The following is a 27,294-nucleotide window of genomic DNA, read 5'->3' on the forward strand; positions in this document are numbered from 1 at the left end:
TTGTGTGTTTGTGGTATTTATTACTCTAGAGTGATTTGTATCTTTGTTTTGTGTATTTCTTACATTTATCATTGTAATTTTTGGTTTATTAATTGATCCATGTTGGTTGAAATGTGTTGCCAATTATTTGTGTTGTGTATATGTGTATGGTATAGTTCTGTGTTTTGTTTCTGTATACAAATTTTATTTCAATTGTTATTGCTAATGTTTGTGCATGGGATTTTTTGGGGTGGTATGTTATGTGCTGGTATTTTAATGTGTGCATAATTTGGAATTATTCTCATTTTTAGTCATGTTCAATATAATATATTTGCATTGCAGTATAGCAGTTTCCTTTTACAGTTTAAGAAGTTACAAATTCATTGAGTTTGGCAACTGTTCATAATATTATACTGCAGCATAAACACCCCCAAGCCTTCATGGCACAGTAAAATTACACAAACTAAATACACCCATCAAACCAGCAATCAGCAAATTAGTGAAACATGTAACAAAAGCATTATGTAACTACATACACCTGCCATATACATCTTCAACTCTTTATTATACAACACTACATGTTTCAACTGGGGCATGCAGTAGTGTAGTTGGTTGAGGCACGATGCTACAAGGCAGAAGGTCATGGGTTCAAGTCCCAATGAGGTAATTGGATTTACAAGTGACCTAATCCTTCCAGCTGCACTATGATCCTGGGGTCAGTACAACCTGTAACAGAAATGAGTATGAGGAATCTTCTGGGGATAAAGGCGTGAGGCTGATAACCTTGCTGCCATTTGTGAGCTGATTGTCTAGAAAATATTGGAACCTTGACATCTCACATCCCTGTGGGCCTCCACAGCCTGTTAGAGGGATAGCTTTACCTTTATGTCCACTTTTGTTGTACATGTAAGGTGGAGACCTAACTGCTTTGTTCCCTTGCCACTGTAAGTGGCTGCTGTCTTAGAATACTATGCATTCAACTCCACTATGTCTCAGCCAGTAAGGTATTTTTTCTCATTTGAAGAATGTGCCGGTTCATCACTTCAGGCAGTTGTCAATCTATCAACCATGATTAGGCACAGTCTGCATCACTGTTACTAATGAAAACAGCAAATTTGGAATCTCCTTCTTTGAAGAGTTGTCTTCTGTGTTATAATGCCATATACAGTGGAACCTCGCTTAATGAGCATAATTTGTTCGAGAATCTTACTCATAATGCAAAACACTCGTTAAGCGAAACAGTTTTTCCCATATAAATTAATGTAAAATACGATAATGCATTCCATGCCAAAAAAACACTCCAAAAATTTTATGTATAACGTTTATTCAAAGAAAATTGTATATACATTGTTAAGGAGCATAAATCATCTTCATCTTTTCTTCTGTGCGGAATGAACCAACCTGGAATGTGAATTGGATTTGCAGAAAACAAAGAAAAAAAAAATTGAAATAACTAGTTTATTATTTATGATACATATCTAATTCTTTTTTACTAGAAAGCTGTCTAGAGACATTTGTTTTTGCCGACGCTTCAAAATTTGGTGAAAATGCAACACAGCATTATCATTAAATAAATTTGTAGCACGCATAGCCACTGCCTTATTAGGGTAATGCTTCTCAATGTACGATGCAACAGTTTCCCATGCTTTAAGCATTTCTCTTATTGCGCCAGAAGATTGTTGCTTTGCTGTTACCTCATCCTCCTCCTCTGACAAACTCTCCTCCATAACTTCTTGCTGTGAAACACATTGCAACTCCATAAGCTCTTCGGTGGTCAGCTCTTGGCTGTGCTCTTCCACAAGCTCATCGATATTGTGACATGTTGCGCTATGGATGATGCCCCTCCCTCCCTGCCAGCCGTGACATGCCGAGTGGAGTTGAAGTGAGCTGAGTCCAAGCACGCTGGTCGCTATGCAAAGCGAGTAAACGGCGGTTGCTAAGCAAAGCCAGTCAACACCCCGTCCCTCCCCGTGGTGACGTAACACGGGACGCCACAGTTGCTACATAGCCGTAAACAACTCCCAACAGCGTTGCTAGGCTCCACCTCCAGCCCCATGATCTTGGCTAAAGACACAATCTCGTTGACTACAGGCTCCACAGGTACTATCTCAGACCCCTCAAAGTCACATTCGACAATGCTCTCCGGCCAAAGCTTCTTCCAAGCAGAAGTGAGGGTTCTCTTGGTAACCCGTACCCACGCCTTTTCGATCATCTTGAGGCAGGCAAGGATGTGGAAGTGATATTTCCAAAACTCTCTGAGAGTGAGATTGGTCTCTTCAGTCACCTTAAAACAACGCTCGAAGAGTGCTTTAGTGTACAGCTTCTTAAAGTTAGAAATAACCTGCTGGTCCATAGGCTGGAGTAACGGAGTGGTGTTGGGAGGCAGAAACTGGATCTTGATTAATTTAAATTCTTCAAGGAGGTCATCTTGTAGGTCTGGAGAATGGGCCGGAGCGTTGTCCATAACAAGCAAGACATGGAATGGCAGATTCATCTCAAGCAAATATTTTTTCACAGATGGACCAAACACTTCATTGATCCGATCAGTAAAAAGGTCACGTGTCATCCAAGCCTTGTTGTTGGACCTCCACATCACATTTAGCCTGCTCTTCTGGACTTCACACTTCTTGAAGGCTTGTGGAGTTTCTGAATGGTAAATAAGCAGCAGTTTAATTTTCAAATTGCCTCTTGCATTGGCACAAAATAGCAGCGTGAGATGGTCTTTCATTGGCTTATGGCCGGGCAGTGCATTATCCTCTGCTGTTATATAGGTTCACTTTGGCATCTTTTTCCAGAAGAGACCCGTCTCGTTACAATTAAAAACCTGTTGCAGCAGGTAACCCTCAGAGTCTATTAGCTTCTTGAAGTCACCGATGAAATTCTCTGCTGCCTTTGTGTCAGAGCTTGCTGCTACACCGTGCCTTACAACGCTGTGGATGCCGGTTCTTCTCTTAAACTTCTCAAACCACCCACGGGTTCCCCTTAAATGCTTCTTCTTCAGCTGTTGATGATCCTGGCGTTTTCTTAACGAGGTCGGCGAAAATCACTTTCGCCTTCTCACAAATGATGTTCTCAATAGTGGCGCCTTGCAATTGCTTTTCGTTTATCCATATGAGGAGCAACCTTTCAACATCATTGAGAATACGTAACCGTTTCATAGATATTCTTGTCACTCCCTTTGAAGGGACTTTAAGCCGTGTGTCCCGTGTCGTAGCTTTACGGCACGTCAAAGAACCTCATATCTCCAAAGGAGATCACTGAGCCAAATTCAAGGATGTTTCCCGCCCAACAGTAGTCCCTAACGCCTCTGATAGATGGGGGAAGCATTATAGACACCACCAAGCAAGTGGAGGCTGAACTCGCTTGCTCGGCGGAACTGATGGTACGCACCAATATCGGCAGGGTATAGAGACTGGTAGAATATCATAGAGGGAAGCACAATGGACCAATGCTGGTCTAAGTGCATGGGGAAACCCACCCTCTCCAATAACTAACTAACTAACCCTCAAGTTCTCAGTATGAAGTCCTGGATTAAGGTCTGCAGTCCATTTCAGCAGCTCTTCCTGATTCTGGGCAAATTTGTCCCTAGTCCAGAGAACCACTTTAACAGGCTTAGGCAGGTTCCTGGCATCAGTAGCCTTCAGCCTGGCCCCTGATTCCAGCCTGTGGTTGTCAGTGGTTTTGGTGAGCCATTGACCAGACTGTTGGTCAGCACATACATAAATAAGTGCACCTCCCACTAGTCTGTATGATTTCAGGTGTGGTAGTTCTCCCTTTGGAGTCCTATGTAAGACCTCCCCCAATGCTTCCAGAATGGAATGTTGGTCATCTTCGGTAGGCTTATCCTCAGGATAAGTGTTCTTGAAGATAGCTACCTTTATATTGGATAGAGCCTCCTTGTAAGTCCCTGGGCCTTTTTGGAGTTCTGGCCATTTTTATAGGGGTACTGCCCTCAGACCTTGGCCTCTGATAGGTGCCAGTGGGGGTTTCTTCCTGCTAGGACGAGTCTGCATTTCCTGGTTGCTGACTGCTCCCAGTTCCTGCTTTGCTTGCCTCAGCTCTTGCCTTTTTCATCTTCTGTCTAGCGCATCCAGACAAGGCTTTCTTCACCAGATGGGGTCAACCTACTCCAGAGACTAGGTATCCCCAGTCCTTCTCCTGCTGCAGGTGTGTTAGAAGTACTAGCTCCCTGCATTGGTGTGTCAGTACTACTGACCCCCAGGAGAGTAGTTTTTGGTTTTACATCTGGCAGGTTTTGAACCACTGGTTCATCCTTGCCTTTGGCTGAAATTTCAACAGCAGGTTCGCTGGTTGCAACTGGGCCCCTTAATGGTTCACCAGAGCTTCCAACCCCTGCTGAAGCATTTCTCGTAGGGATCCCCTTGGAGGGGGGTCCCTCTTCAGTTTAAGGTCTTTACGACTGGTTTTTAATTTGGTTCCTTTATTCATTTTGATCCCACGAGTTACAGGGATTTAAAAGGTCACCACCCACAGCGCCCCATACAAGTGGAAGGCATAAATACAACGGGGTGCTGCCTGGTGCCCCGAGGGGATCATTCAAGACACTGGCTAATTACCACCCCAGTGTCATGTAGCCCTCAGCATGATGCCTCACACCTTGGCTTAGGTGGTTTGGTCCTGTAGTAAATGCAACCCTCACAAGCCTCCAGGCCCAAGAGTGCGTGTTCAGAGGGAGAGGGGTATCCCAGATGATAAATGGGAGTGCGATACCAGTTAGTCATGAGGTTGTGACCAGGGCATCCGGCATCCTACACGATATCGCCCCTGGGGGTTGCTTCTGAGCTCCCCCATTCCCACCCCTCCACATTGGTTGGTCAAACCATTTTAGAGTGTTGAGCCCTAAGGCTTGCAGCACCTTATCGGTACTCTAGGGAGACAACTCAAATAGCCATAGCTACCCCCATAGGAGTGCTCTCCCACATTTGTCCCGGGTACACCGTAGTGACACCCAAGAGTCATTATGCCACCGCATGGGAGGCTCCGGTCATATAGCCATCGCCCTTTATGGAAACTCAACTGCCAGCCCTGGAAGGTCATACTGATCCAGACTCCCAAGACTGTTGTTGTCTGGTAGGACCACGAGGAGGTGTTCCAAAGGTGTGTCCCAGTGCATCCCTGGTCTATGATACATCCCCACCAAAGAGACAGCCGTGGCTCGGCTAAACTCACCAAGGATGGCGTCATTACCACTCCGCCTTTCTGCCTGATACTATCCACTTCAAATCTTGAGCCTACTTATGAAAACTGGTATGGAGAATAATTGGGCAGTTTGAAGCACTTACTGTTGTCAACATCTCATGAAAATATTATTGGCCTGCGAGTATTGTCTTGATATTAAGTGGTTTGATTAAAAAAATACCAGTTTTGTGTTTTTTGTTAATTTTGGTAGTCAAGTCTGATTCTTGATAACATCATCATCATTTCTACTTAAATCTCATATAATGGTATTAAACCCTGATCGAATTAAATCTGAAGTGACATCTTGCGGTAACGAATATTGGGTATTTTATAATTCCAGGTTCTCAAGGGAATATCTCCACCAGGTAGAGAAATTCCTGCAGTGGCAGCACTAGTAACTGGAGTGGGTTTTCCTTTATTTGTTTTTCTTTTTAATAAGGTACCATTTTTTTTTTCACCCATATTCCCAAGGAACTGGAATAGTTTAGTCAGTATAGTGACTGGCTATGAGCTGGACTGAGGGGTCAGAGTTTGAGTCCTGGTAGGGTCAAGAATTTTCTTTTCTCCAAGTCTTTTAGACCAGTTCTGGGGTTCACCCAACCTCATATCCAATGAGTACTGGGGGCTCCTTTCCTGGGGCTAAAGAGGTAGGGCCATTAAACTAACCGCTCACCTCCAGCTAGTGCTGAGATCAAGAAAAAGTGGATCTATGCATCCACTCCCCCATATGCCTTCATGGCATAGTGCGTAATAGTCAAACATAGGGACAGTTTTACCTTTTTTACCTTTATCCATTTTCCCAGTATGTGTTTATATACATATAGGTTTCAGAGAAACTGTGTATTATAGGTGGATCAAACTTAAATGAATAATTATACCATTTGTGAAGATATTTACTTTCTGTTGAAAAATTAGTCTTTTAGAAGAAAAATTATAAACAATTTGTTTCCAAATGTATTACTGTGAGAAAGAGCTGATAGAGACTACAAGTCCATAAATATGAGGGTAAGTAACAATAAATAAGTTACAAATGGATATAGAATTTAAACAAATAAGAGTCCTGATTTGAAAAATGCCTTTATTTCTCAACATAATCTCCCTGTACATTGAGGCACTTGTCCCATTGTTTCACAAGCCCCTGAAAACCAGCAGCATAAAATTCTTTGGGCTGTTGTTGGAACCAGGCGGTGACTGGGATCACGAAGGCATGCTGCTCACTGCATTCCAGCCTCAAGGACAAACCGTAAATGCCGACTCCTACTGTAACATCCTCAGGAAACTTTGTAAGGCCATTCAATGGAAGCGACCAGGACTCCTCACCAAAGGCATGTTGCTCTTGCATGACAACGCGCGTCCCCATACTGCCAACAAGACAAATGAGACGCTGTGAAATTTCAAGTGGGAAGTCCTCAAGCATCCTCCGTATAGCCCTGACCTTGCTCCAAGCGACTTCCATTTGTTCCACCCTCTTAAACATCATCTTTTGGCTGAACATTTTCCTGATGAAGCTGTAGAAGGAGAAGTTACTGCCTGGTTCTGACAACAGCCCAAAGAATTTTATGCTGCTGGTTTTCAGGGGCTTGTGAAACGATGGGACAAGTGCCTCAATGTACAGGGAGATTATGTTGAGAAATAAAAGCATTTTTCAAATCGGTATTCTTATTTGTTTAAGTTCTGTATCCATTTGTAACTTATTGATTTACCTACATACTTGTATGTCAAATTTCACAACTGTAGAGTTTATAGTTGCTCAAAGAATGTACCATAATGTGATAAAACTAGCTTTGCAGAAATAGGATTTACCACCTCAACTTTAAGGTAAAATAAATGAATATACATACAGTAAGATCTCACTAATTCAGACTTGTCCATATTAGTGAAAGTCCTAATTATAGAAGTGATGCTGTTCAGGGAAGTTATAAAATGAACTTCATGTGTCTTTTTAGGCAACACAACTTTCTTTTTTAACTTAGATTGTATAAATAACATAGAATAAATTTACTTGTCTTAAAATGTAAGTTTTGACATCAGTCGTAAAAACATGACCAACTGACCGACCAATAAACCACCATTCGCTGCTGGTCCTCGCCAACACAGTCATTTTTGGTTCAAAGTCCCTCCAAGTCACATTGCGACTGACAGTCAGTCAGTAAGTCTTTATGTCAAGCCCCATCATGGGCTCATGACCAGATATTTATTACTGTTTGGCATTTACGGTTTTGTTTTTGTGGGGTGCCCTCTCTGATGAGACAATGGGTCTGCCTTTTGTATATGCTGCTGGCCCTTGCCAGTTTAGCAGTCTTTCTTGGGTCTGAGTCCCTTGGGACCCGAGACCATATTTTACTGTCTCAGATTTTAAACTTCCCTTTTCGTCACCTCCTACGACTCACAGGGTCACGGTGGAGGTATTCAACCCCGCCTCCACACTGTCCGTCTGGCCTCCTTATATGACCTTGGCATGGATCTCATAGAAAACACCACTCACAGCTGTTCTTCTGTTGCGTCTGTATATTTGTTGCCGAGGAAACATGTTTATGGACCATTAGCAACGGCCGTCTCTTCTGGCTTCACAGTCCTGGCTTTGAGGGGACATGTCACAGTGTATACACACAGACACACGTAACTCCCCCCCCCCATTCTATATATTTCTTCATTTGTTGCAAGTAATTATAATGCCAATTCAGAGTGTCTGGCCTCTCAATAAACAAGGTCCTCTTGGAGTCCACTTTGGCAATTTAAATCCTGTCCATTTTAATATATGTCTTAGGGTTAAATCATACCATTGGAAATTAATTTTCTCCTTTAACACAGGAAAGAGTTTGTTACTTGTTTTAACTAGCTGATGTCTTACATAGAAATCATCTGTAGTGTATATTAATGCATGCCAGTTGAAATCACCAGTCACTGTGCTAGTCTGCTAAGATCCTCTTAATTCTTCATTTATGTGCTTTCGATTTCTCTGTTAGCGTTCATGATGTACGAGTATTGCAACACCCAACAGTAACATGCTGCCCTTTTAGTTTCATTGCTGCTACTGATAGAACCTGTTATTAACATCTAACATGTTGAAACAATCCACAGAACACTAAATTGTGGCAGCACTGTATTTAACACTGACATACTATTTGTAGATGAACAGATACAAAGAAACAAGGAAGCAAACATGAAGGATCCAGTATTTTTCTTTTAGGAAAATACTTGCCACTAATGCACAGAACCCACTTCAAGTTCATCTCACCACTGTTGCTCTGTAGCCTAAGTATTTCCTTCTGTCATTGGCAGTAGCTTAAGAAGCTAGTGGGTATCAGTTCTGGATATTGTGCTGTTATTACAACTTTATTGTTTGTTATAGTTTCCTTCATGGTTCACACAGTACAAATCCAGATGACACACTTATTATATTATTATTTTACTTATAATTTATTAATATGTAGATTTACAGACTTATTCAGTGCTGCTGTCAAGCTAATATCATTTGCAAAGTTCATTATGTGTACCTGAATAGTCAAATTTGTTTTGTAAAGTTGGTAACATTTTAAATTTGAGGCTTTTGCAGTGGTGACCAAGAAGGTTATGGCCTACTCATTGTAACACCATTTAGACCCGAGAAAGCCTGATGTTCTGGAGGAATATACTGCCTCCATTTTCAAGGTCAAAGAGTAAGCCAACCAATAAATCAGCAGAAGTGCGCCTGCTTCATATGAGCTTTCTCAAAACTGTATGGCATGGCGTTACAGTGCAGAAGACCATACTCTTTTTAATAATATTTGATTTATAGAAATCCAAATGCAGTGATAACAGAACGCTATGAAAAAAATGTAACTTTTATAATAACATTAACTTCTCAGAATTTTTTTTCTTATGTATTTTGAGGAATATTTTTAGAAATATCTGTTTTTGGATCTGCTTGAAGATGTAAAGTAGCTTTATTTCACCTGTGTTGAATTTTATTTTTTGTGTGATTTGTTTGCAGGTGGTGGAAGCTGATGGGAGTAAAGCACAGTTTAAAAAGAGTATTTCATTAACACCTCTACCCTTCTTAAACATTTTGGTTTGGAAAGTGTCTTTAGCAGTGACATGACACTGTTCTGTGGAAATGTCTTTCATTCTGTATTTGTGACTTAAAAAATGTGAAGAATAAGGATCTGATAATATGGCTTCAGAATTGGGATTGTACGAAATGTTATATTATTCCCACTTCCATTTAAAATAATAAGCATGTAGCAGAGAAGAAACTTGAGATGAGGTTAAAGTTATGAGTGATTCAGATGACACAGATGTGTTACTTCTAATTCCACCAGACTTTTTCTTAGTTTATACTTCTGATTCAGAGGACTCCATTGGTCCAGAAGTTTGGAAGGGATACAATGAAAGCCATGAATTTGAGAAACTAGTTGTTAATGACCTTATTTCTCAGGTAAATGAGTTAGAGACTCGTATCAGTATAATAGAAAACAAGAGTAGTGTAGACTTGCCAGAAAGTGCATGGGAAACAAGTTGCCTGGATCAGGTATTTGATTGTGCAACATATCAAAATTTGAATGCATACCACTATTTAAGGCACAAGGATCTAACATTAATGTCTCAATCAATGTCGTCAACTCAACACAGATTTGGTGGAAGTTACGATAATCTGAGGGTACCTCGGGCAGTAAACTGTGGTATCAATAGTTTGCACAGCACTCCTGTGAAACAAAAGCAGGCCTTTTCTCTTCCATCGACACCTAGTATTGACTCAAATGAATCTCATTTCCCTTCAAACTCAACTCAAGATAGAGGTAGCACATCTCCTGAGAAAAGTGCAATAATAATTGAACCTGTTACTCCAAATGAAATAATCAATATGTCTCATTCAGTGGTGGGCAGTATTGTCCCATCAAGTAGAGCCACTGTCATTGGTGTAATGCAGGGCCCCAGTAATAATAGCAAACAAAATAAGTTACGTCAGGACTACACATTAATTGGAGAGATTGACCAATTTTTGGACAGCATAAAGAAATCCTCCAAAGTTCCAGCTGAGATTAGTGTGAGTGACTGTAACAAAAAGGAAAATATTTATAAATGTGGAGAGAATTCAGCTTCTATTCCAGACCAAGGTTTTGGGCTTGCTGATTTTAATAACTTGCCTGTAAGAGAAGAACTTATAAAATCAAAGTACATTGCTCCATTGGAAAATGAAGGAACAGCATCTGTCAAACAGGCAGATGATGAAGTTCTCAAAGAGGCTAAAAATGGTGTGAAGGATACAAAACACCCTAATCCTAAACCAGCACATGAGCAACTGTACCAGCAAAAGAAGGGGTACACTTGTGGTGATACTGTTACCTCTGTGCCAGATCTAGGCTTTGGACTCAGATCATTTAACAGCCTGCCTGTTAGGGAAGAGGAAGTAAAACGAAAAACTGTATTGCCTTTGGAAGCTCACCAGTTGGATATAGAAATGGGAGGTTTGGAATTATCAGATATTGGGAAACTTCTGAAACAAATGGAGGCTACAGAACATGAAATAGAGAAGAAACTTCAGCTTAGGGAATCTTCAATTGAAAAACATAGCACTCTTTCAGAAAAGGATTGTGTTCCACCTCCACAGAATATGTCTTTTGGTGGAGATACCATTAGTTCAGTGCCTGACAGCGGGTTTGGAGTAAGGGATGTCTTGAATTCACCAAGACCTGTTCCATCTTATAATGCAGTAACTTCAACGAATGGAGCAAAAGTTCCTGTACAAGAAGAACTTGTTCCAAGGAGAAATATTAGTCTCCTTGGGACTGAAGTAACTGCTGATAAAACACAGGGTTCTCAAGTGCATAGCAGTATTGAACCACTCACAGACGAGCAAAACATTCACATGTCTAATGTGGAAACTGTCAAAAAAACTGAAGGTGCTCCACATATAGTTTCCAATTCTTTAGATGAACGGGAAGACATGAAAAAAGTAGCTGTTGCAAGACGTAAACTGGAATTAAGCAATGATGCTTCTACCATCCCAGACTGCAATTTTGGTTTGAAAAGTTGGTATGCTGCAAAGAATAAAGATGGATATTCTGAATCTCCTTTACATTCTTCTCACAATGTTCCACATTATGTTCATGATAGTGTAATTCCTTCACATCCAAGTGGTGCAAGAATAACCTCATCTTCCACTGATAAAGGTAATGATGTACAAGGTTATTATTTACCATCTGTACCAGATTTAGGGTTTGGTTTACAAAAGCTGTGGACCAATGATGCTTTGTCACAGGGATTGGGAAAAAATGTGACAACCTTCAGTCCCAAACATAATACATCAGCCCAGTCCCAAATCCGTCATATTCATGCAAATGATGATATCACTGCTGTTGAATACTCTTTGTTATCAAAACCACATGTGACTGCCAATGAGACTGGTGATCAACGTTTGTGGTATGAGGGAAGCAACGTCGTCGTTCAAGGTCAGAGAAATTCAGTGGCTGCGGGAGGCACAGGATCTACTGTAACAGACACAACAGCAAAGAAGAAAGTAGATTTCAATGTTGGAAGTCATCAGAGGGATGTCGCCATTATGCAGCAGGAACAAGGATCGGAAGGTAATTTGTATGTATGTACATTTGAGTGTAGAGTTATATCTCTTTTAAGTCCATTATTTAGTAGATGAAGCAGTTAATATAGGGTAAAAAACGTGGACTTCTGTTGGAGTACACGTATTTTCCAAATGCAGTGTCTGCAAGTTTACATCCTGTATTGATCTTGATGTCCATTTATTGCAAATGAAATTTTCTTGTTGACAGTGGTAATTAACAGCACAGATTTACATTACATCAAGTCAAATTACACCGTTGAAGAAGCTTATGAATAGTTGAGTTATCATGCAACACAGAGGCTTCATTTGGTTGGCACTAACTTCGCCAACAAGCAACGATTGCCTGGTCGGTATAGTTCGCTTGTGGACTAAAACCATGGAGTTTGTTTTGTTTATTAAGGCTTCATTTTAAACTAAAAAAGTGTTGTCAAAACTTATAGTTCTTAGTTGAAATCTGTTTTTTCTACAGTAGCTGTTGGTGGAGTGTTTTTATGTGTGTATGTGTGTGCGTGCGCTCGTGCATCATGGAACAGTGCAGTCGTTCAATGAACTTTGTGCAGGGAAGACTTCCTTCTGATAATGTAACCTTCATACAAATTGGATGCTGTTTCTTTCTTTTCCTGCCTTCATTTCAAATGAGTATTGTGTAACTTTAATTGTCTGTGACACATAAGTATGTCAGCACTAAAATAGTATATGAAAATGGGGCAGTTATAGAAGATAGATTTTTATGTACTTGGTGTGTACTTCAGGAGGTATCCTAAAATACAGGCTGATGTGCAGAATCCTATAATATGTATATACTGTGTTGTCCCATTATCTTGAAGCTTGCTGTCAGTCTAATGACGGAAATATTCTATTGAGAGCCCTCTAACATAGGCTTGAGAGATCTCAAAGTAGAAAAATTGCTTTGGCTAAAATATTATTTAACAATAACACACCATTCACAATATCCAAAACGTTATTGTGCATAAGTACTTATCTATGTATTTATTTTTTTATTTGTAAACTTATAATTACAAGCAGCCAAAATTAAATACAATGACTTGTCATTTGTTAGAATATTTATCCATATTAACCTCATTATTGTATATATATCTCAGTTGTGTCTGAGTAACAGGATATTTTTTCTGTCAGCTTAAACCTACAGTATTTTCAGCAGCTTCATGTAGTGTAATTACTTAAGTGAGTCAGAAATTTTTATTGGCTTCTCTGTGTTGCCTCACCAAAATATGTCATACATACAAAATCTGGGTGTGATATAATCGGTAGAAATTTATGTAAATATTAGGGTATCTGCTAAATGAAATGTTAATATCTGCTGGCAAATTCTTCGCCAATGTAAAATGTACGCATAAGTTTGTAGCATGTATTTTTTATCACTAGTTAAATAAATCTGCATACATTAGTTTATTTCACCAGGTGGTGGGTTCACTTGCAAGCAGCATTACACCGTGATTCCCAGCACAGTACAGTTCAGTGCATTCTGAACCATAGCCAACAACTTGGAGATCTCAGTAATAGACCCACTTTTTTTGTCTCTGTAATTAGTTTAATTCAAGTGGACCTACTTAACAGAAAGTTTCAGTAGTCTAGAAAGCATTGGAGTTAATTAGAAGTATCATTTTCTTATTTTTTCCCTAGTTGAATAATTATCTTCGTGAAAATATTGTTAGCAGTTTGTTACTAAAATTGTAATCTTTCTGTGTGTAAGCAGGTTTAAGAAACAAAACAGACGCAGGGAATACCTTTATTGACAGTGGTGTCAATGGCATGACAGCTTCTGTGAGGTAAGTATTGTTTCTGCTTACGTATAGTTTGAACATACTTAGGTCTTTAGTTAGTAGATGTAGCAATAGAAACTTATATATTAAAGTCATGCATTTTTTCTTCTAGCATATGCGACATGTACCTGGTATGTTGTTCATCTGTTACATTTTGCTAGTCCTGAATTTCTTTAGGAATTCTGTAGAAATTTAATAGGGTCTAAAATAATTGTCCTTTTGCCTCTTAAATACCAAAACAAGCATAAAGGTATTCTATTTTATGTACACACACACATATATGCATGTGCTCTCTCTCTCTCTCTATTGCAAACTTCTTACTCACTTTCAACATACCAATTAACTGTTGTGGAATTTTGGTTGTGATAGCACAGAGAGACAGCCATGCAAATTTCTGTAACAAATATTTGTTGCTGTTAGAAGAATATACAGACAGGCAGGCAGGCAGTCAAAGTGTGCAATAACCGATAAGGTGTTGTGGGCCTTGAAGAGGGTTTTAACTCTAAGACAGGGCGCACCCGATGAATGCTGGTGAAACTCTGGCCTCAGTGGGCTGGCTCATCAGTCTTCCTCATGTCAGTAGCTCACTTTGAGCCAGCTGCTCATCCTTACGCCAGCTGCCGGGTGACTGCGAGCCAGCCGGTCTACTCTGTGTCAGTGGCTGGGTGACTGAGCCGGCTGGTCTTCCTTGTGTCGGTAGCCAGGTGACTGAGCCAGCTCATCTTCCTTACGTCGACTGATGGTGTTGCTGCTAGGAGGCTCACTACTGTTGTATGCACTTCAGATAAGGTGTCTCCATATTAGACATAGTGTAAAAGCAACTGATAAAGCTCAAGCTAGTGATCTGTATAATTATTTTTATTATGTCTGAGTCTTGATAAGTGTGGTTACCACTTCACAGTATGTACGATGTAATGAACTTTGGCTTTGTACACATCAGCATCCTGAGAACACCGTCACAGAGAGTGTCTGGGAGACTTTGCAACCACTCACAAAATCCAAGCTGTAATGCTGTGTCTGCATTACGTCAGAGGGTGTCCCCCCCCCTTTACTACCTTCCCCCTTCCACTGTTCCACTTCCTGGTTCCAGAACACTGAGGTCCAACACGAGTGATCCATTCTGTTGTGGGAGCTTGAACTGTTCGGTCGATTCACCCTTCTCCTGGTCTGTACGATTTTGATTGTTTGATTGGCGGAGGCCTATTACCTCCAGGGACTTACATTGTATTCACATTTAATATTTAATGTATATATTGTCATTTGATATATTTGTTATAGTGTCTTTGTGTTGGTACATCCTACCCAAAAACCAAATTTCGGTCTTCAAGACCTTTTCACATTTCAGAGCTCATGAGCAGACTGATTTTTAATGTTCAGCAGCCTCATGGTGTGATTTTGAGTTTACACTGTGCACAATATAGTAAACATCAGTCTTCCACACCTGTCTCCTTAGAGACTTTCTAGGGGATCTTGCAGATCTTGTAGATTTTCTATGAATACCTTACACTGTTCCTTCCATCTGATTTCATACTTATTGTGTTATCTTGAATCATTAAATGTTTGTTATGGTTTCGTTTCAAATTAATTTCTCCAGTGTGTTTTTATGTCTTTCATACTCACAGTTTTCCAGTAGCACTTGAGAATGTGCTTATATTGCCCAAATGTCAAATAAAGTCCCACCATTTCGATTAATGAGGGAATTCCCTCTTGCATGACTCAAACATCAGATGAAGTGCCATCGTTTTGATTAATGAGGGAACTCACATGTACCTATGTGTGACAGTACTGGACAGAACATTACCATTACCATATAACTTCATTATTACTTACCACTGTTCAGTAGGTTTTGGATTCAGTCCACTTATGATTGTACCAGCATGTGTTCCTCATTTCAGCATTTGTGGTCATAATTATAGTATATTTTATTGATCTTCATTCATGGTACAACAGTACTGACAGTTTCAGAATGATGCTGTATGTTATAAAAATTTGATAATAAGCAGATGAAATTGCCTCAGTTTTATGTGTGACAATAATTTCAGTCTCATCCTGAAACAATAATGTGTATTTGCTTGCAACCTATACATATTTGTTCATTGAAAGGCCGCAGCCTTCTTGTCAGTAATACAGTTATGTAAATATTATCTACCAGGAGGGTAATCACACAGGAGAAAAACACAGTCTAGTGAAAATACAGAAACATAACATGAAATCTGATGTATTTCTGATAAAAATTGTGTCACCCAGAGCAGTAGAAACTGTTGTATCTTTGTGAACAATTTTTCAGATTATTTCTTCAAACAAATAATTGCCAAGAGAAAGTGTTTCCCTTATTTTTAGCAGCATATATTACAGAAGAACTCAGTGAATGGTCAACAAACTTTATTTCATGAACAAATATTATGTCCAAGACAGTGGTCATCCTGTTCATTGCATATGAATATGTGTGGTTTTTATTTCTCAGAAAACTTGTAGCAGAAGTTTGATTGTTTGTGTAATTACACTTTGGTTGCATAAGTTTATAGCTTCATTGAAAATCATAAAAGCAAATTATTCTAATTTTTTTGTCTTATAGATATAAGAACTGGATTTTGTTCCAGAAATAACAATAAGATTTCAGCTTTGTCACAGAATAGGTTGGGTTCTTTTATCCAGTACCTATTGAATAGTAGTATGGTTTGGTCCACAGAGCTGATCTGGATATGGTTTATGAGAGAAATCGGTCTTGCTGCTGAGACCAGCATCCTAGCTGTCTGGCACTGTGGCCACTCGCTAAACTGACTGAGTTATCCTTGTTCCTTAACCATTAGTTAGCTCTACAGAACCATGCTGGCATTCATGTCCTAAAAGAAATGTTTATATATTGTGGGACACCTGTTTCAATCTCAGAAAATACACTTTTGTATAGACAGTATTTTAAATACAGATGGTGATTCATTATCATTGCTGTAGGACATTCCTTCCTGTGTGATCACCCATTCTATATTTATCCAGTCACAGTACCGATAAGAAGGCCATGTGTGGTGTTTACAGTGAGCCACTTTGTGTATAACTTTTACTAGAGGTATTATGCAGATTGCACTGATATAACATAACATAACATTGCATTGCACTCCATGGATCCAAAGTTAGTCAAAATGACTGTAGGATGTTGAATATGTCATATAAATGCAAAACATATGTACAGACCCAATGGAGTTCTCACACAGAAGAAACCAAGAATACACAGTGACTACAAACAGGGCTATTTAAAGATACATAAATTTTTAAGTTATTTTCTAGACAATAGGTATTCATCAACAGAGTAGAATGAATGTGTATTTAAGTATCGTTTCAGTGCTATTTTAAATCGTGCCTTATATATATATGTATATATATATATCAGGGTAATCACATATTTATGTGATTGTTGTAGTTCTGGTACATCCAATCTTTTAAGTTTGTCAGAACTATGGGGTAAAGATGGATCATCATTTGCCTCCCACATTGGGAATGAACATACTAACATTGGGCTGAGATTGGAAGAGGAGAAATACAGGAGACAGGTATGGACAGAACTCTTGAGTCTTTTACTTTTGAAGGTAAAATCTCATTTTGAATAACTTGGATTTTTTACAAAAACAAATGAAGCTGAATTTCACTTTCACCTGCAGCATCTGTGTTTTTTTGTCAGTTTAGATATATCAGAAGAGAATGAAGTTTGACAGTTAATCAACTGGACTGACTCTTTTTGTATATATTGTTACTACATTTACACATTGCCAGACTTTATACACATATATTTAGACACTCCATTGTCTTTGCCATGATTGAAAACATTACTGGAAATAATTTTCTGAAAGTCCTTTCGGTGCTGTTGTCAGATTACTCTGACTGCCTTTAAGTAACTCAAAATGAGACCCTTTGAAGTATAGCTTTACTAAGGGGAATATGAACAAGTCACACAAATACAATGCATGCATACAGTGGATGTTACAACACTGGTATTTGGTTTTAGGCCAAAAATCACTTTATCAGAAATACTATCTGGGGAAGGCTTTGTCATGATGTGAAGTAATTTGTTTAAAGATCTGGTTTTTTCAATGACTGGACTGCTGCTAGGTCCCAGTAGTTGAAGGTGGGAAGTGTAGAATGCTTGATTGTCTGCATAGGAAAATACTTCGCAAGTTTTGTTTCTGTGCTATACTGGAAGTCCCAAGTCTCATTGCCAGTCATTTTTTCCAAAAAGATCAATTCCTTCCAACAACTTTGCCGAGAGGTTTCATATTTTTCTTGCTGCTTCCTTATATACTGCATTTTGGCCCAGAGTTACTTTGTCTTTTTTTAATATAAAAAATTGGTCTTGTTTCTATTTTCATATTCATCTCTCTTGTCCTTCAGGTGGTGGTTGATGATCATTTCTCACTATTTCAGTGACTTCTCCAATATTTAATCAGTTCTTATTTGTGGAATGTCTCAATCTTTTATCCTCTGTAATGTTTTTGCCTCTGTCTTTACATCACTTGGTGCTGGGATAGCACAGTTGGTTTAGCAACTGGCTATAGGCTGGACAACTGAGGAGTTAGAATTTAAGTCCTAGTAGGGTCAAGAATTTTCTCTTCCTCACATTGTCCAGACCAATTCTGGGGCCCACCCAGCCCCGTATCCAAAAGGTACTGGTGGCCCTTTCCCTGGAGGTAAAGCAGCTGCGGCAAAAGCTGACCACTCACCTCCAGCTAGTGCAGAGATCAAGAAAATTTGGATCTATACATCCACTCCCCCATATGTTTTCATGGTGTAGTGCCTAATTAGTTAAGCACCAGGACAACTTTACCTTTTGCTTTACCTTTATATCACTTAACCCATACAAAAACCTGCATCCTCATTTACTTCTTGTGGACCATCTTCAACATTTTATTATAGTTGGGTGGCATTTTTCCTTTCAGTTTCATTATAATTTAATCAGTATAATCTGGCACCTGTAATCATGTGAATTGTAGAGTTCATGTAATAAAAGTGCAAGTTTTAAAGTCTTCCTTCAGGTGTGTCTTTTAAACTTTGTTATTTGCACCTGAACAATAAATTGTGCTGTACGTTATAATTAATGTTGAATAAAAGTGCAAATTTAAAGAGAATCTTAAATTTTTGGCTGACATCTGGATTCTTTTAAATTTTATTTTCTCTGATAGCTAGATTTATAAGAAAACAGCATAAGTGAATTTTTCATATATGTACATAAAAAGTTTTTAAATGTGTTTCAGCTCTGTGAAAGACTGATACAGCAATTGCAGGCTCGTCTTCTGGAAGAACAGCAAAAGCTTGCTGTAGCAGTACAGGTGGACAGAGGCAAGGATCAAGCAATTTTGCAGTTACAGCATGCATGGAAACGTCTTGTTCATCACTGGATAGAGCTGGAGGAGCAGCGACATAATTTAGCCAGCAGACTACAGAATGAAAGAGAAGAACATCAGAGAAAAGAATCTGAAATGGCACAGGTGAAGCTTTTAGTTTGATGATCATTTCAAGTGACATCCTTTGTATATTTATTGTATTAAGGTTGCTAGATGTTGGGAATTATTACATAACTTAATAGCTGAACAAGAGACATCATCCATTGCTAGGCAACGAATAAACTCGCAACAGAAGAAGAACTGTTGGAGACGGTGTATTTTGTGCAGTCCGACCTGAGGCTGTGTAACAAGGACCAGCAAAGCAAGTCGTTAACAAGTCAGAGTGAGCCTGAAGAGGGAGTGGCTGGATGAGGAATGGAGAGTGGGTTGACCAGGAGATAGCAGTAACCCTTACACCAGATCTTGATTGGATTTAGTGATTTGAATGAAACGTATGCTGGATAGAGTGGTTTTTACGGACTTCACTTTATGTAATGTGTTCTTGGCCAACTCCCATTTGGCAGAGATGGTGTCAGTGAAGTTCGCTGCCCAGGCGCAGGTGTGTACAGCACTGTGCAAAACATCAAAACAATTGGTGAACCTGAGTATACACAGTGATGGCAGAAGTCGAAGTACCGGGATTCCTGAAGTATCAGACACAGAAGCTAGCTTCACTGAAATCTGAATGTCATGCCATCACGAATAATACCTGGAAGTAGTTTCTGTAATGCTGGGATCTGACAAATGTCAAGAAACCATATAAATCAAAATATTAATATAATCATGTTTCAAAATGTGTGGTTTCCTAACTAGTGTTTCATGTTTCTGTTGTACCGCCTCTAATTTCTGTAATTTTATTTTTTCCAGAAGCTGAAACAACTTGAGTCTGAACTATCTAAGGCTTTAGATCTTGCCCATGGTTACAAAAAAAAACTTGACATTGTTGAGACTGAGAAACTAGAATTGATAGAACATCATAATAGCGACATCAAGGGAATGAATGACAGGATTCAAGAAGAAAAACAGAAACTCGACAAGGCTATCCAGTTTAAGTGCCAAATAGTTCAAGAGAAAGATGATTTGCTGGAAAAAGTGAAGCAAGCAGAAGAAAAAGTGGAAAAGGTATGAGTATTAACTAAATACACTATTTCTTCGTTTATCATGTGGTTACATTCTTGAATTATGTCATGGTTATCAGAACCATGTTGTGCAAGGGCTTGATTTCATTTCATTTCATTTATTCTTTAAATTCAATAAATCCTTGTTGGCGAAGCCTAGGATGTTGAACAAGTCACAATGAAATCAAAACACACAAGAACAGTTCATAAAATAAAACTCAGTCGCATACAGAGCAGTCATAAAACGAAATTATACATAGTGATAATCAAACCACAAAAAAGTGGAAATTGTTCAAGTTAAAATTGCTTAAATTACAACCCATAAAAGCTTACACAACACAACCATAACATATACATTTCACAAGATTTCAATATTAAGATATACTAAAAGTTCAATTAACGAATACAAACATAAAATATGTTAATTACATATATCTTTTTCATTCATTCATTTCCATATTGATAATATTCATTCATAGAATAAAAGGAATAATGTTACAAAATCCTCTTTAGTGCTGATTTAAAACTTTTCTTCTCATTAACCAACATTTTTATTGATTGAGGGAGACATATACTGTTATACCTGTTATATAGGGTCCCTTTTTATATTTTGTCAGATTCACAGCAGGCATATGTATATCTTTGTGAACTCTAGTTTTGTATTCATGTATCTCGCCATTAATAAAAAACAAGTTTTTATTATTCATTATAAATAAAAGTAATGAATATATATCTTGTGGTAAATAAGGCTAAGGGGAATCAACCCCTGTCATATGATGGAGTGAATATAGATGGGGTTTGATTTGGGAATTGGATTTATTGGGCTCTTAAACACCCGTGGCTACACTATCACACAATGTCTAATGTTCTCCATCACAGTGTTCACTGCTGTGCTTGGTAACATCTTCCAACAGTGGACGTTCCTCTGCTTCCAGGCTCATGTCCCTGCAGGCTGCTGGCCATCTCACACCAACCTCCTATTCCTCTAACTGCCATCTCAGTACTATCTCCTAATGGCAGCGGAGCCTTGTTATATAACCTTGGTATGGCATGTATGGAAAATGTTTCTACTATTATTGTGTGTGCTCTCATTGCTGGGGAAACAGTGTGTCAACAGGGCTGTCCCCCAGCAGTGGATGTTGTACTGTCACCTGTTTTTGCAGCTTTTACCAGCAATTGGTCTTCTTGCCACATTGCTCACTCAGCTGCTTATCCTGAGTAGCCTGCAAGTGCACCACTATTTCTCCTTTTCCGGTTGGTGCAGGGAGAACTTCCGAGAGTGGCTGGCGCTCCTGTGTCTCTGGCACTCCAGCTACGGGTGGCCTAATCTTTTGCTTGGGCGGTAGCCAGCTTCTCCACAATATTTTTTAAATCCTGACAGAAGATCTGGCTGTTAGCTTGATAACCTCCAGCACTATAATCTATCTCAGGCCCTTGTTTACATTTCCATTGCTGTTTTAGGCCTCCCTAATGCCAGTGTTGCATTTTGCCTGTATTTGACGTCTCTTCTTGAACTTTGGTCCTTTAGGAGTTCCTCATACATCATCATCCTTGATCTGCCTTTTACGTTGGTTATGGTATCCCACAGCTGGTTCCTGGTCCATAGATCAGTCCTCCCTGCTCCAGTAGTTTCCACTGTGGCCTCTTTGTTAGGGACTTCCAGATGCTCCACTGCAGCCTCTGTCTTCTCTTGATTGGCCTCCTTCTCTGTAGTGCTTTTGTCTTCAAAATGAGGTGTAATTTCAGCTTCCATTTTTTCTCAACTGGCCTCTGTCTCTTCTAGCCAGGCCTCTGTTGCTTCTCAGCAAGCCTTCGTTGTTCGTAGGCTGACATCCATCAGGGCTATCATCTCTTCTTTGTTGGCCTTAATTTCTGCCTTCATCTCCTCCTAGGTGGCTCTTACTGTGTCTCTCAATTCTGCTTGGCCAGTCGTCATCTATTCTTTCTTCTCTTCTTGATTTGAGTCCAACTTGGCTTTCATCCTTACTTGGTTGTCTTCTTTCTTGGGCAGCATTTCTTTGTTGGCTTTCATTTCAGTTTTCATTTTGTCCATGATGGGCCCCAGGCTTTCAAAATCCCTGTCTCATGGGTTCAAATCTGACGGTGAACAATTCACTACGTCCAACAATTGATCAATCAATCCAATCCCACTTCTGTCACCAGTTATCACATGATGGAGTGATTATAGATGGGATTTGTTCTAGTAATTGGATTTATTTAACTTTTAACAACTCATGAGTACATTTTACAAATCACTATGACACAAAGACTAGTGTTCTCCGCCACGGTCTTCCCTCCTCTGCTTGGTAATGTCTTCCAACAGTGGACGTTCCTCTGCTTCCGGGCTCATATCTTTGCAGGCTGTTCCCTAGCAACAGCTGTTGTACTGTTACTCAGCAATGGGTCTACATCCCATAATATACAGAAGCTCTTAGTTCAGAATGAGTAAGTACCGTTTACACGTATGCTGTAAGAAATGGCTTTGTCTATACCTGTTGTACATATAGAAAAACTTTTCCTTTGTGCCATACCCTTGATTCACAAAGAAAGTTCTCAGCTTCTTCTACACATGGATCACTGCTTTTATACGTAACTTTTGCATTCTTCAGTGTACTTGCTTCAGCACTAGCTGTAGAGGCTGTTTGATTTCATTTAGTAGTTCTAACAGGATATTCATTGATGTGAAGATGCCATGCAACAGATGATACACTTTCAGAAGACCCTAGTTTATAAATCATCATGATAATTTTTTAGTCCTTTTTTAATTCTTTTGCAGCAGCATCATTACACTCTTAATTCATATTTCTGAGAAAACAATACAGTACTTTGTAAAAAAAATGAAAGCTGCTCTGAGTTTTTGGAAGGCACATGAGTCATGCTGTCACTGTAGCTGTGCAATCTTTGTGAGCAAGCCATGACTTCAGTTGCATACAGATCCATGCATTAGATCTGCACACATGCACATGCTGACCCATGAATAATCAAATCTTGAGCCCATGTCATTATTGTAGCCACTGTCCCCATTATTTTTACTGCTGCTGTTGTATGATGGTTGCAGTGCTGGTGGTTACTTAATGGTGTTATCAAGGTTTGGACTGCACAGCATTCATAATAAGGTGATTAATGAATATGGAGCAGTTGATGAAATGAGAATTGGCAGAATTGGTACATGACCTAACCTGAGGTTAAACCTTTGTCACCATAGTGAGAAGCTGGTGACTAACCACCTGAGCTATGGCGTGGCATAACCCCATGTTGTATGATACAGGTACCTGAATATAAATCATGTATAATCAAAACCACATTAAAGAAGGTGTTGCCATTGTTATACTGTTGTTTACTGTCCTGTTCCCTGGATAGACTGATAATTTCAGTGTTGCAGAAACCAGTATGAAGAACATTTCAATGCTACTTATGGGAACTTAGTTATATTCATGTTTTGGCAGAAAATGAGACTTGCTACATGTTCTTTCATCAGTTGCCTCACACCATTTATGGGTATTACATTTTAGAAACAGTAAATACAGGTTACCGAAACTGTGCAAGCACTGTAAAGTGTGTTGGTTATTTCGTTTATTTGTTGTTTAAGGAAAGGAAACTGCTAATTGATGCTCAGAGAGAGGTGCAAGACACACATAAGAAGCTTTATTCACTTGAAGCAGAATTATCAGCTCTGAAGGAAGAAAAAGAAACACTTCAGTTAAAACTGAAAGAAGAAAAGGGAAGAATTAGCATCCTTGATCAACAGAAGAAGTCTTTACAGGCAACACTAGATGAATATAAAAAGAAAGAGGTTTGTTGACTTATATATCACTCATGATGCTGAGCCCTTCTTGATAAGCCACCAATTGTGCAGCTACTCATGAACTTCTCAGCATTTATTGGAACCAGCAGTTTCATTACCATGCTCACAATAGCCCTCCACTAGTCCCTATCCTGAGCCAGATCAATCCAAACCATGCCATCCCATCCTATCTCTCTGAGCTCCAGTTTAATATAATCCACCCACCTACATCTTTTTCTTTGTAGTGGTCTCTTTCCTTCTGGCTTTCCCACCAATATCCTATATGCATTCCTCTTCTCCTCTCTTCGTGCTACATGCCATCCCCATCTCATCCTCCTTGACTTGATCATTCTACTTGGAGAAGAGTACAAGATGTGAAGTTCCTCATTATGCACTTTTCTCCAACCCTGTCATTTAATCTCTTTTTGATCCATATATTCTCCTAAACACCCTCAGTCTATGTTCCTCCCTTAATGTCAGAGACCAAGCTTCACACCCATACAGAACAACGGGCAAAATTGTTGTTATGTATATTCTAATTTTTTTTAGACAGCAGATGAGAAGACAAAAGGTTCTGCACTGAATGGTAGCAAGCATTACCTGAATTCAGTCTGCTCTTAATTTCCTCCTGAATCAGGTTTTGATTTGGTTACTGTCACTCCCAAATATTTGAGCTGTGCCACATTTTCAAACCATCTGTTATCTATCTTTATGTCATGATTTTGCCCTTCATTCTAGTGATGAGACAGCAACACATTGTCACATATCCTGGTAACGCAACAAGAAGTTAATGGGATCCAGAATAGATGAAGCAATTTTTTGGATAAGTTTATTACAATTACAATTACTCAAAAATAAAGTCTTCCATGTGATGCAACTGACTAATCTGTCGTCTTCTGTTCAACTCTGTGGGTTTCCTCTCGCCTCTGTGTCCTTTCACCACTATTATTCACTCATAACTTGTAACTCAGGAATTCTGCTCTGAACTGGTTCTGTCACATTTAACTGCCGTGAACTGATTCTGTCTTGAACCGGGCCTTGAACTTGAACTCTATATTTGTAGTTCCAATCTGCTCTTCCAGCTTATGACTGACTGCTCTTGTTGTATAGCCACACAGTAGCATGGTTGGTTGAGGCACTTTGTTACAAGCTGAAATGCTGTGGGTTTGAATCCTGATGAGATCATTAGATTTTCAGTCAACCCAATCCTTCCAGTTGCACTATGGCCCTCGGGTTGACTTAGCCTCTAAGAGTACAAGGAATCATCCTTGGGGATAAATGGCTTTTGGTGTATAAGGCTGACAACCTCACTGCCATCTGTGAGCTGATTTCCTAGATATGGGAGCCTCGATGTCTCACAACCATGTGGGCCTTCATGGCCCATGGATAAGTACCAAAAGTTTTGTGTGGCCCTCAGTGGTTTGATGTTGGACAGCCCTGCAGTAACCTATAATATATCTGTGTCAAATACTGAAATACATATGAGATAAATATAGAAATTTATAGATGTCACCATTACTTGGCCAATGTTTTGAACTTCTCACTGAGAACATTTAAAGTGTACAAGAACTCATTAGTATTATTCTTTCTTCAGTTCTATAAGTCTTCAGATTTGTTGAAATTTTACCTACATTATGAGCAGACTGGTACATTGGTTACCTCTTGGGCTCGAGTTATTGCTAAAAAAACTGCAATGGGAAGGCATGTGTATTTTGTTAAGACAGATCAACATTTGAGTAAAATTCCTATTTCTTATCAGTGCAAGGAGGACGATTCTGAAATCTGTGCAATTTAATTAGTAACTACATCATCTAACGTAATTATATGGATTGTGATCGTGAATATGGAAGTAAGAACTGATAAGAGAGATAACAACATGCTTTCACCAAATTCTAAGCTTAACTTAATTATAAAAACTAAGAACATTAAAAGAACTAACCAAGGACTAAACGAGATAAATAAGCATAAAATAATGATAATAGGTGATAGCCATTGTAAGAGAATGGCAAGAAACACAAGTGATTACTTAGGAGATAAATTTGCAGTAATGGGTATGATTAAACCGGGTGCGGGCATTGAGGATATTCTTACATCAGTGAATCAGAATTAGAGAATAGTAGTACAGGGAGGAGCTAATGATGTGTATATAACACAAGGCTAGCACTAACACAGTTCGTAAAATTCTGTAAGGATTTCAATAATGTAAATATAATTACACTAGATATCCCTCACAGGTATGACCTGATGGAAACCTCCTGTGTCAATAGAGAAATCCACATATTCAATAGAAAACTAAGAAAATTCACTAAAGTACTTAAACATGTTACTATTATTGAAATGAATAATAATAGAGAAGGTTTCACGAGTCATGGATTACATTTAAATAAATTAGGAAAACAGCAAATTGCAAAACAAGTGGCTAATGAAGTTAGAAGGCTCATTGATAAGAAAGTAAGTAGCATAATAGGTTTGAATTGGAAACATGTAAGTAAAGAGACTAGTCCAAACTGGTTAATAGAACAGACAGATAAGAGTAATCAGCTTCCAAGTGATGAAATGAGAAATATGAAGGAAGTCCTCAGAGAAATAGTAAAGGATGGGATAATGAAAACACCCACTACTGTAAATTGTGAGGAACCAGACAAAAAAGTGAAAAATAATTCAGATGATTTGACACAAACTAATAGCTCAGAAAATTTAGTAAATATGGGTAACTCTTCAAGTAAAGAATTAAGAATATCTAAGAGTTCAGAGAGATCCCCACTAATATTGAATAATGATTTTTTATGGTAATTGGAAGAGGTAACCAAGATTTTTATTCAGAATCAAGAGAGACCAGTAATAGCAACAAGCCAAATAATTTAAATGGGAAAATTGTAAATTTGTCATCTTTAGATGAGTATTATGAATGGAAAACAAGGGATGATTGTGTTAATTACAGATAAATAAAACAACACTAGTCATTTTTAAAACTTTTATTATAGGATACCTATAGTTGTTTAGATATGCTTTTTCTCTATTATAGACAATGTTAATATGTATTTTATTATGATAATAGGTTGCAATGAAAGTGTTATATGCATGTTGTATTTAATTATAACATTGTGTCAATAGTTATTGCAACAGTGGTTGTAAATATGTTGTGGTATCTTTATGACGTCCTCTGGATTAATTTTATTGTAACTTGGGCTTCGACGTGTTCTATATCTGGAGGCGCCATCGCCAAATGTAGATCTGATGAACAAAAATAAATTGAATTGAATTGAATTGGAGCTTGCACAGAGCTCCTTGAAGAGATGTTAACCCTTTGGCGCGGTCATTTAAATTCCGCGGCTGCGTCTCCGGCGGTAATATATTCAGCCGGCCATTTAAATTTTGCTCGAAAATGATTTATTCATCATTGTTCTTAAATTCTATGAGATAGGAACATGAAACTTTCACTAAAATGATCTTAAAAGGTGGTTTTATAACCTTACCTTATAATATGAGCGCCCTTTATATC

At 38.8% G+C, this 27,294-nt stretch overlaps 1 protein-coding gene across 10 annotated transcripts in view; it reads left to right on the forward strand.

Annotated features, from left to right (window-relative positions):
* Nucleotides 1-27,294, forward strand: part of LOC111874655 — a 50,391-nt gene that overhangs the window by 1,074 nt on the left and 22,023 nt on the right. For 9 of the 10 annotated variants that reach the window (XM_023870340.2, XM_023870344.2, XM_033755554.1 and 6 more), the window contains exons 2-7: nt 9,152-11,744; nt 13,455-13,527; nt 16,937-17,066; nt 18,762-18,995; nt 19,758-20,012; nt 23,598-23,801. In XM_023870340.2, coding sequence (XP_023726108.1) covers nt 9,434-11,744; nt 13,455-13,527; nt 16,937-17,066; nt 18,762-18,995; nt 19,758-20,012; nt 23,598-23,801 — 3,207 coding nt within the window. In that variant the 5' untranslated portion in view covers nt 9,152-9,433. The remainder of the gene's footprint in view (nt 1-9,151; nt 11,745-13,454; nt 13,528-16,936; nt 17,067-18,761; nt 18,996-19,757; nt 20,013-23,597; nt 23,802-27,294) is intronic. The other variant, XM_033755555.1, reaches the window with a different exon arrangement.

The sequence above is a fragment of the Cryptotermes secundus genome, unplaced genomic scaffold, assembly GCF_002891405.2.
Source record: "Cryptotermes secundus unplaced genomic scaffold, Csec_1.0 scaffold56, whole genome shotgun sequence".
In the NCBI taxonomy this organism is placed as follows: Eukaryota; Metazoa; Arthropoda; class Insecta; order Blattodea; family Kalotermitidae; genus Cryptotermes; species Cryptotermes secundus.